Raw genomic sequence first — 11,429 nt, forward strand, 5'->3', positions numbered from 1 at the left:
TCTGATTGGTGTGGTTTATAGTGAACGTTAACTAAATTAAAGAAATCATAGTTTTGTCAGGTGCATTTCTATATCCGTTTCCACCTTTTCTTGTTTCTGTGTGCAGGCTTTACTCAGTAGAAGCTTTCAGGTTCATAGTAACGGCATAAAGCTTCACTTTTAATGCTCAGATCTAAAGCCAGGAGTAAAGGCATGTACTTTAATAAGTGACAAGGATAGCATTGGAGAAAATACTTTCTTGTTCATAATTTAAATTTTCTGAAACATTTTGTGGTGTATAATTTTAACCTTGGAAGTTGCGTTTTGAGAATTTGTTTTAATGGTTACGCCTGTGTTCAGTCACACAAAGCAGGGAGCCCTGTAATTGGTTAAGATGTGCAAGGCGGGGGCCAATAAAACTTTTTCAGCTCAGTTCAGTTTATTTATAAAGCATCAATTAACAACACGTCGTCTCAAGGCACTTTACAAAGTCCGTTCAATTGAATCATACAGATTTCAAGTCAGGTTCATACATTCCAATTAATCCTATTAAACATCGCAGTCAGATTCAGTTTATTATTCAAACTGGTTAAAAGTTTTTCTATCTAAGGAAACCCAGCAGATTGCATCCAGTCAGTGACTTGCAGCATTCCCTCCTCCCGGATGAGCATGTAGAGACAGTGGACAGTCACTGATGTTGACTTTGCAGCGATCCCTCATACTGAGCATGCATGTAGCGACAGTGGAGAGGAAAAACTCCCTTTTAACAGGAAGAAACCTCCAGCAGGACCAGGTTCAGTGTGAGCGGCCATCTGCCACGACCGACTGGGGGTTTGAGAGAACAGAGGAGAGACACAAAGAGAGCAAAGAAGCACTGATCCAGGAGTCCTTTCTATGGGAAAGAAAGGTGAAACATTAATGGTTGTAGCTCCTTTAGAGGCTTCATCTAGGAGAGAAAGGCAGCTAAGCTGATGAACTCTGAGCCAGTTTTCAAGTCAAGAGTATGAGAGAGAGCACACAGTCACAGTAGAAGCTCAGTCAGTAGCTATGTCTAACAGAGACAGGGTTAAACAGTGAAAGACAGGGCCATGTGGATCATCTGTAGAAGGTGAGCATTAAGTTGTTGGCAGCAGCAGTTTGGATGATGCCCCTCTCCAGGAAGGTGCCACAGCTGTTGGTGTCCAGTTGTTGCATTTTCACCAGACATCCTAACCAATTTATAACCTGCTGCTGTAAATAAAGACGCAAACAAGCCTTTTTATAGATTTTTCAGAGCATTTCTTTAACAGTAGGATCACCTTTAAACCCAACAGGCTGACTGCTCAGCCGTGACGCAGCAGATAACCAAATGACACCCTGGAGTTCTATTTGGCATTGTTCCTCTATGGTTTGACTTTGAAAGAACATTATTAATCCAATAAATGTTTTATTATTAAGGGCAAAATTGTTATAGTTCAGCATTCTAACTGGTTATGGCAGCAGCCTGATTGAGGAATTGCAGTAATCACTGCATACTGGCTGCCAGAACACCCGAACATCCCTGCACTCCTGAAGACAATATCTAGTTCATTTTACCGAGCTGCATTTGGGGTAATTCAGAGAAACATTTGGAGTGTACTTACTATATAAAAGGAGATATGTAAACATTACATAGAATATTGTAATGAATGTCTTTATTACAAATTGAGATTTTAGAGGACAGCAGAAAAATGTCCCATGACTCAGCATCAGTAGTTATTAAAGTCGTCCTTAAATGTTCCAGTATTGTCTACCTTCTAGGTCTGCAACTCAGAATAACACCTAGACACCAAACCTCCACATTTCTGACAGCCCAGCAGGGTATTTTCTAGCACCTGTAGATAGCTCCAAGGATCCAGTCTGAGTTTACATAATGTCTGAAGACTTTGACGGGTTTATTATATTTAATAATTACAACTTCAGTTGGCATGAATTTCCCTTTGCCCCAAAGATCATACATTCTTCTAAAACCAGCTTCTTGACATGACTTAAAGTTGAAGACAAAACCCTCTGCGGTCTGTGGGTTATCTACCAATGTTATAAAAAAAAAAAACTTAAAAATTAGTCTGGGACTTCCCAGAATTTCTTATTTTTTAAAAATACTCCCATGTCTTAATAGATTTATAAAGAAAATTGCCTTTAATGATAGGTGGCAGTTGACCTGTTTATCCAATACATTTATAAGACAGAAGGTCTTGCTAATTCCTTTCTCAACCCTAAACTAAGGAGTAACGTGATCAGTTTCCAACTCTGAAATAATTCTAGCATGCAGACAATTCTCACTGCTAGGTAAGCCCTGCCCACCATGTTGTCTTGGAAGTTGGAACATTTGGACAGAAATGGATCCAGCTATGCAAGAAAACGTCAAGATTTTTAAACTAAAACACTTAATTAAACATCTGTAAATCTGTTTATTTACAGCACAAAAAAACATACAGAAACTTCCAGTAACAATCAATCCAACTCAAAACAACTGAGCGGTTATCTAAAAAAGAAACCCATTAAAAATCAAGTAAATGTCATAATTAAAAAATCATTCTTGAAGACGGTGAGGCATCATGAGGGAAGTCCTGCCGCCAGGATGCTGCCCAGAAGTGTTCGGTCCTTCAGAGCGTTCTCTACCTCCTTCTCTTGAATCTTCAGGAACACCTGCAGGAACAAGGAGTTCAGAACTACATTAATACAACCAACCATCTGACAGACTGCAGGAACCCTGCAGACTGGAACAGTTTGATTCCCAACTATTAATTGATAGAAAATTCTGATTCAAAGATCTGGCTGCTTATTAGAACCAGTACCAATATCCATCACTAATTAAAACCATGAGACGAGTTGAGGACTCATACAGGTTTACTCCAAACTTCAGAGCGGCAGATATGAACGGGGTCTATATTTGTTTTGGGAAATTATGACAAAGATTGTTCTTTATAAAAAAATAAAAATCGTCTTCCTTAATTGTAGCCTACAGCAGGGTTCCTACATTTCCCTGCAAATCCTCATATAGAGAATTAAAAAGAACCTTCGGGTTCTGCAGCTGAGCAGACTCATACTGTGCATATCTCATCCCACAGATGGTACCGTACATTTATTCATCACATGTTCCTCCAGGATTTTTTTTTTTGGAGGAAAAAAGAACCACCAATCATAAATTAGATCTGGTCTATGTAAGTATCCACATCTTTCAGTGTGAATTAACACTGAATTTAAGCACCAAACAAGATGATTCTGTCAGTCTGGATGCTGAATGACCAATAAAAGAGCTCTTTCAGACGTAACAGGAAGACCTGCATCTGTAACACCACAGCAGAAGTTCTGATCCATTTCAGATGGAGTTTTTGATTTACTGTTTGGTCTAAAGATACAAATGGAGGAACTGGTGACTAAACTGCTAACAAAGCCTGTAGTGGGAACCTGTTGTATCGCTGAACATTCAGCAGTCCATGACATGTAATGTTGATTGCTTGTGTATGATTGTGCAGGCTGTCACTGGGCAATACAAAACCAAAATGGACCCTAATCTGCAGAACCTAATTTCACCTGTTGAATCGTTTTCTTTAAAAGAAAAGAAAAAATTGGGATGGGACCAGAACCTGGAATTGTATGCATACATACGCTTTAACATGTGGTGTTTTAACAACCTCATGTCACTTCCTTGCACTGACCCCACAGCCAGGAGGCATTATGTCAACCACCAACACCCATTGATGCAGGTTTTGCATAATAGAAGAACTTCGCTGACATCTTGAGTTCAGACTTATTCCTAATTTTCCTGTTACATGCCTACATTTTCTAAATGGTCTGTGATATATTCAAATGAACAATCTCTAATTTAGTATCAGTTTGACAGCCAAAGCACATTTGTTTTAAATATATTTGTACATAAACTCTGAAGACAGAAGAGTTTAGCTCCTTACTACCAAAGACCTCAATAACCATTGCCTTCATTTAGTTTTTTGCTTTTCAGAACATTTGTTATACTTACCATATTATTAATTCAATATGCATATTTAAAGCATACAAGTTTATTTTACTTGAAGAATTTCAGTTGTGTAAAGCAGCTAGGAGGAGAGGGGCTGTATAAATATTCACTGAATTAAACTTGAGTTAATCATACTTCAAAAAAGGTTCTAACAGGTCCTGTGGACCACAGTGTTTGAATGATGTTCTGCAGAGGGTTTTATACCTTAGTGAGACGAGCCTCTTTGGCCTTCTTCAAAGCAAAGATTCCCCGGCTCTCCAGCAGCGCGCAGAGCGCCATACACTCCCCCTGACATACTCCAGACACTTTCCTCTGGGCGCACAGTCGGCTGTAGACCTCATGAAGCTGAAACACAAAGCAGGATCATCAACTCTTCATAGTTCAGACAGGAAGACAGCAGAAGCCCATCCGGCTGTGAAACTAAGTAAATTAAAGGAAGTCAAGCTGGAAGCCGTGCTGAACAAACCTCACATACAGGCAAGGTTCCAGCCTAGAGCTAAAGAACCATCACCTCAATCTGAGCCCAACTAGGCTGGCAATACACTGACACAGCCAGTAGACGGAGCCCCTAGTGAACCTTCAAATTACACTGAAGGCTCATCATAAAACAAACAGTATGGTGAAAGCAGACATTCCCACTGGACTTGCACCTGCTTCCTGTTTGGTAGCAGAGGATTAGGGAGGAATACAATCTGAAACGGATGACTTCCTGTAAAGTTACGATTATGCAATTTTAACTTGTTAACCAGCACCAGGTGCAAACTAAAGGATAATAAAGGTACATCATCAGCAAAGCAACTCAATTCCTGTTCTTAGTGGGTAGGGCTAAAGTGATGCTAGCAGTTAGCATACAGATGTGTTGAGCCACACCTACACACTTGCAAGCAGAGTGAAGCTACATGCTGAAAATGGCTTCCCGTTTGGTTTAGGGTATACCTCCAAGACTCTTTTTTTTGTGCTTGAAAAGTTCTACATGCAGGTTCATATTTACAAGTTGTTGGTCTGAGTTCCTGCAGTTTAGGGAGCAATGAGGAGAATTTCTAAAAACACCAAAACAAGTTATTTTTCAGCAACCTGACAACTATGCAGAGGTTCAGGAGTTTGAAAAGTCTGAGGTTTAGAAAAGGCAAATCAACAGAATAAGTTAAAATATTTCATATTGTTTGGCCTAATTATCATGGATTAAACTCATGACAACATCTGCCATTACACAGACCACCTTACCTTCCCCAGGTTCATCTCTTTCTTCTTCCCGTTGCGGATGAGCAGCAGCAGGCAGCAGACCAACAGCTTCTGCTGCAGAGGGAAACTCTCTCCCTCCGAACTGCTGCTCTGAGACGCCATGCGGTCGCCGTACACCTCCGACAACACCTTCGCCACATGAGGGAGGCCGACCAAAGACGCTGAAGACAGATGGGACACAACTGGTTTCAGTGTGTTAGAACAGCTTATTACGTTTATTATTAGGACTCCTACTGACCCTACCTTTAGCTTCACTTCTTGGACTGGATGCCTTCTGTCTTTCATCAGCTTCTGCAACCTCAACTGCTCTCCTGGGAAAAGATGGAGTGGGTCATTTTGCCTGGTTTTCCAGACACGGTGGGATCATGGATGGCAAATATAAAATATGCAGCTATGCTGGAATATTTACCTGCAGATGTCTAAAGCTTTTCTGGCGTCTCCAGACACAGCCGATACCTTCCTCGCACAGAACTGAACCGCAGATGTGTCCAGCATCCCCTCAGCTGAGGCCTTCAGGCACAAACCAGAACTTTGGTTAGACAAACACAGCCAGGTGACTTTGGTGAAACCAACAAAACCGCACTAACCTTGGTGAGTCTGTCCTGAATGATGGTGGCCAGCTCGTGTCGGCTGTAGGGTGGGAAGTTCAGCAGCAGGGGGCGACAGTGAGGCTGAGCCTGCAGTCTGGGCAGAATGCGATCAGTCAGGTCCAAAGCATTGGCAATGCCTACAGGAATAAACGTAAATTATAGGAGAGTTTGAAGATTGTAATGCAAGACACAGACCGTGTGATTTTTATTTAAAGGTACAGGCGCACTGAGAGACTAAAACATGCTGTGGGACAAGCTCTTACCGATGAGACAGAGACGGGACTGCGTCAAAAACGGCCATTCAAATATGGTGTACAAGACATCCTGAGCTTTGCTGTCGAGCTGATCCATTTCATCCAGAATAAGGAGTCTGGGAGGCAGACATGTTGATTAATAACTAACTTTAAGATTTTCACCTGACAGAACGAAGGAATTAAGCCAAGGAAGCATACTCACATTGTGGGTCCGGGGGTCGTCAAGAACTTCTGCAGGCCACTGTGTCCCCCAGTTGCTTTCAGCTTATGGGCCAACAGAGGGAATATGGCATGGGAGCTCCGCAAACTCATGCAGTTCACCACTACCGTCTTTACTGATGCTAGCTCAGACTGGGAGGACAGAAGAAACCAACAAACATGTTAATTGAGGACAAAAGGAGAACAACTAGCTTAAGAACTGGAAGATTTAACACTCGATCAGCCCTAATCGGTTGTTGCCGCTGACCAGAAGCTAAAAATCTAGTGGAGAAAACCTGATCTTTTTTCCCCAATCACTGAACACAGAAAGGCTTCCTAAACCTCATGGGTATAATAGCTGAATAAATGATTTAACAGTCAAACCGTTTTATTTGTACAAAACCTTGTCTCATGACTTGCAGGAATTGATTGTATTTGTAGATTTTTGCAGAGATTAAGACAGGGGCAGCTCTGTAACCTAAGCCAATTATTTAAATGAGATGATCACTTCATTTCAATCAGTATGATTTGATTGAATCAATCTTGTAAAGTACCTTGAGACGACGTGCTGTGCTTCGGCACTTTATAGATAAAACTAGATTGAAATTTAGAGGAAAGATTTTTTATTTTCCCATTTCTCCAGAAAACAAAACAAAAAAAGTTTTACATGTTATTTCTAGCACTTTAATCTAAATTGAAATTGGAAGCTCAAAGCTTTACAAAAATCTGAGATCGGACCAAAACTGTAATGGAATCTTATCCTGGCAGTAACACGTCTCTACACTCTGTCACTTGGAGAGAATGATCTGCCTTTTCATTTGAAACTGAACAGCTACAACCCACCTTCATCTCCTGGAGCACGCAGTTGACGCAGGCGGTCTTGCCAGTCCCTGGGGCCCCTGAGATGTAGAGGCTGCTGGGTGTGTGCTGCAGCACCTTGTCTTTGAGGAAGGAGCGAATGGACGCCTGCTCAGCTTCTCTGGAGAGGAGACGGTCTGGAATGGCGATGTGAAGCGCCTGCTTCACGCTTTGAAACCTGGACTCTGCGGAGAAAGTGGGCCCACAGATTAGTGCCATCACATGAACACATCTAATGTTATTTTTAAACTTTTCAAATGGAATTTGTTTTCTGAGAAATTTTCCAAATAAAAATAATCAAAAACTAGCAGCAGTTCTTACTGTCTGCAAACAGGCGGGTAACAGGCGACTTCTTCTCTGGGTTGCAGAGGACAGGACTCTGAGGAGGCATCTCCTGTCTGCTTGGAGACAACTTCATGGCTGGAGAGCGCTGCTGAAAGGAAGAAGGCTGCATGGGCATGTGACTAGCTGATGTTGGCAGGTTCTCCTCGAAGCCTAGTTTCCGTGGTGTGGCCATACTTGGTCTGTTCTGCTTCAGGGGAGAACATGGCACGTTGCAGCCATTGTCATCACCTTCAGGGAAGAAAAAAAACAGAACATTAGACTGACGGATCACTAAAGATCTGTTGCCCCCCCCGAACACACACAGAGACAATTCCTGTCCATGTCTCACCTGTGCGCTTCCGAGGACTGAGAGGGAGTCGTGTTTGCAGGCTGGGGGAGGAAGGTGGAGTTGAGGGAGGTGCTTGGGTTCCAGATATTTGGGGCAAGAGAGATGGGAGGGCAGCTTTCTGCTTCAGAAAGTGAAGAGGGCTCTGGCCAGCAGCACAGATGGGTGCCCTGTCACTGGGCTGCTTTGGAGAAATCGGCCCAATCAGAGTCGGGGTCAGAGGCCAGGGCTCCGGATTGGTTGGAGAAGGTGCCGTAACCTTCGTGTGGTGGGGTGTCTTTGAGCGCAGGGATGCTTGGCAAGATTTGCGACGTGGGAACTGCAGTGTGGGCTGAGCCTGCCCCTGAGAGCGGGTTCTGGGCATTTTTGGTTCTCTGTTGAAAACAAAAAGGCACAGAATGAGAAAAATAAACTACAGAAGAACCAAGAAACCAGCCAGTGACCGGACTTGGAAAATCAGTGGCAAAGTAAAGATCTGAACCTTCAATCAAAGTTAGAGGAAGCACCAAAAGCTGCAAGTACAGTGACTTTTCTACAGAGACCTACTGACTGTTTCTGCTGCTACTGTTAAACAGGGGCTGGATGTGTTACAGCAAAGCTGCTCCATGTTAACCTTGTGATCAGATTCTGTCATAGAACATGCTGAATTAGAAAATGTCTGAATAATAGTACGGTTCTGCTAAACTCATGGTTACAGTTACCTATGCTAAATCATTCATCAATAAATCCTCTAGCGTATAGCTTTAAATCAGAGCTCTCAGTATTAAGATGGACACATCTTAATTTATTTTGAAAATATTTTGTTTCCCAAAAAATGGAATATCTTGGAATATGGAGCACATCAAGATTTTCAGGTGTGGAAAAAAAGTTAGCAAGAAACTGTTGTTTTTATTCCCTATGAATATTGTGTTGTTAATATGGTTTAATATTGTCATTTTGTATAGAAATAAAAGAAATTGGATTTGGATTAAACTGGTCTGGGTAGGTCAGAGAACAACCATCAGCCATAAAACCTCTGATCTCAGAAACAAACTGTCTGAAAAAATCCGGGATTTTAAGTGATAAGCTACAAAATCCCTCATTGAGAATCAACTTCTTAGAAATCCACTCAGGTTTGTGAGACAGAAAGTCACATTAGCACCGAGCTTTAAGGTGTCCCTACTAGCAGTTATAATGGCACAATCCATATCTGCTCTGCATGGTCAACCCTTAAACTCAATACAGCCATTGCAGATGACCGTATGACTAACATTCCTTCGAGACTACATATAAATATCTCTAATGTCTCAAACAGAAGTACCGATGAAACCAAAGTGAAAAGATATCTCTACCTATATCTCTATTACAGCTCCAACCTAACTAGCTTATGGCGCCAAACAGCTGCGTCGCCACCATCCCCCCTCCTTTAGACTCTATAGTGATCTCAAACCCACGTGTTACACAGAAACCAATTTCAACTCATCTATTGTGATGAAATCAAATCGCTCTAACAAAAAAACTCTTACAATTTATACAATAAACTAGCAAACAAGTCCTGCCAACTAGAAGACACAGCAAGTCTCATGTCCGCCTCTTCTTTAACAAACGATCCAGGCTCAGTTACTTACAGAAAGCACGCTGCTGTAAACGGATAAAAGAAGTTTTCGCGTCTCAGAGATGTTGCTTTGCACGACGAGAAGCGGTCTCTATCTCAACCAGCCACATACTGGATCCAAAGTCGCGCCAAATCTTCTCTCGGATCAGCTGGAACTCCCTCCAACGCTCTCTGATTGGTCATTACCCAGCTTGTGCGACGCTCATTGGCCCGGCGTAAAAGGAGGATGTTACGTCAGTTTTGCTTTGCTCACACAGCCCGGTGGCGGGAGTTTAATTATCTCTGCTTTTGGTGGATTCTGATTGTGTGTTATCGTTAATCCAGAAGAGTTACGCTCCCTGGATCATTAAATAACACTGACAGCTAATAGCAACAAAGTGCATTGTGTAAAATACTTAGATTAAATCAACTAAATATAATTGTAATGTTCTCTTTTAAACGGCTCTTCAACATTTCTTCAAACCTTCTGGTGATCTACGTGGCTGAAGTTGGTTTCCGATTCGGGAAACAGTTAAAAGGGCAATTTAATCTTATTTTTCATTAACTTTAGCATATTTAATCTGCTCCAAATAAAAAAAAAAAACTACTGTATTTACGCACTTCAAACCTGGACTAGATTGTTCGACATCAATAGCAGAATCGTATAAACCTAGTTTGGGATTTTCAAAATCTTTCTTTGATTTGTGAAAGATCGAAAAAGGGCCAAAAACTACTCTACTCAGACACTTCAAACCTAGACTTGATTATTCTACACCGATAGTAGATTCGTTTAAACCTAGTTTGGGATTTGTGAAACCTTTATTTGCTTTGTTAGTTTAAAGGTGGCAGGTGGGGAGTTTGACTGGGACAGTACACATGTCAGTAAAGCAGGTATCCTAAGGCGAGCTCAGGAAGGACAGGAACCTTCCATGGAGCAGAAGGAAGATTTGCCAAATCCTAATTATGAAGCTGCATAAAATCCACTGTCTGATCATAGGCCCAAATCTTTAAACCCATTAAAAAACAACCTCCTTCCCTCAGTAAGGGCATTGAAGATGGGTCGTGGCCAGGTCTTATATACATACAAATAAGACCTTATTTTTGATGGGACCCAGCCATAACCCATCTTCAACACCCTTACTGAGGGAAGGAAGTTGTTGGCTAAGATCTCCTGATACATGGTCCCATCCATCTTCCCCTCAATACGGTGCAGTCATCCTGTCTTCTTTACAGAAAACCATCCTCAAAGAATGATGTTTCCATCTCCATGCTTCACTGTAGGGATGGTGTTCTTAAGGTTGTACCCATCATTCTTCTTCCTCCAAACATGGCAAGTGGAGTTTAGACCAAAAAGCTCTATTTTTGTCTCTTCAGACCACATGACCGTCTTCCATTCCTCTGGATCATCCAGATGGTCGTTGTCAAAGACGGGCCTGAAGGTGTGCTGGCTTGAGCAGGGGGACATTGCGTGCGCTGCAGGAGTTTAATCCATGGTGGCATAGTGTGTTACTAAGGGTCTTCTTTGAGACTGTGTTCCCAGCTCTCTTCAGGTCTTTGACTAGGTCCTGCTGTGTAGTTCTGGGCTGATCCCTCACCTTCCCCATGATCATTGATGTCCCCGAGGTGAGATCTTGCATGCAGCTCTAGACCGAGGGAGATTGACCGTCATCTTGAACTTCTTCCATTTTCTTATAATTGCACCAACAGTTATCTTCTCACCAAGCTGCTTGGTTATTTTCCTGTAGCCCATCCCAGCCTTATGCAGATCTACTATTTTATCCCTGATGTCCTCACACAGCTCTCTGGTCTTGGCCATTGTGGAGAGGTTGGAGTGTGTTTGATTGAGTGTGTGGACAGGTGTTTTTTATCCAGATAACGAGTTCAAACAGGTGCAGTTTATCCAGGTAATGAGTGGAGAACCAGAGGGCTTCTTAAAGAAGAACTAACAGGCCTGTGAGAGCCGGGATTCTTACTGGTTGTTAGATGATCAAATACTGATGTCATGCAATGAAATGGAAATTAATTGTTTAAAAATCACACAATGTGATTTTCTAGATTTTTGTTTTAG

General features: G+C 42.0%; 1 protein-coding gene across 2 annotated transcripts; it reads right to left on the reverse strand.

Moving 5' to 3' along the window:
- Window positions 1-2,388: 2,388 nt before the first annotated feature.
- On the reverse strand, window positions 2,389-10,425 carry cdc6 (cell division cycle 6 homolog (S. cerevisiae)). 2 transcript variants are annotated; one of them, XM_047364387.1, is made up of 12 exons: window positions 9,396-10,425; window positions 7,792-8,162; window positions 7,440-7,691; window positions 7,104-7,303; window positions 6,265-6,413; window positions 6,072-6,178; window positions 5,806-5,945; window positions 5,628-5,728; window positions 5,462-5,529; window positions 5,201-5,400; window positions 4,181-4,321; window positions 2,389-2,646 (listed from the first exon to the last, which is right to left on the reverse strand). In XM_047364387.1, exons 2-12 carry the CDS (start codon window positions 8,150-8,152, stop codon window positions 2,554-2,556), a joined length of 1,812 nt encoding a protein of 603 aa, XP_047220343.1. In that variant the 5' UTR covers window positions 8,153-8,162; window positions 9,396-10,425; the 3' UTR covers window positions 2,389-2,553. The 2 variants fall into 2 exon arrangements, with proteins under 2 accessions (XP_047220343.1, XP_047220344.1); XM_047364388.1 differs by having other exon boundaries at window positions 5,201-5,379; window positions 9,396-10,409.
- Between the last annotated feature and the right edge of the window lie 1,004 nt (window positions 10,426-11,429).

Source organism: Girardinichthys multiradiatus, chromosome 5 (genome assembly GCF_021462225.1).
Source record: "Girardinichthys multiradiatus isolate DD_20200921_A chromosome 5, DD_fGirMul_XY1, whole genome shotgun sequence".
Taxonomy (NCBI): Eukaryota; Metazoa; Chordata; class Actinopteri; order Cyprinodontiformes; family Goodeidae; genus Girardinichthys; species Girardinichthys multiradiatus.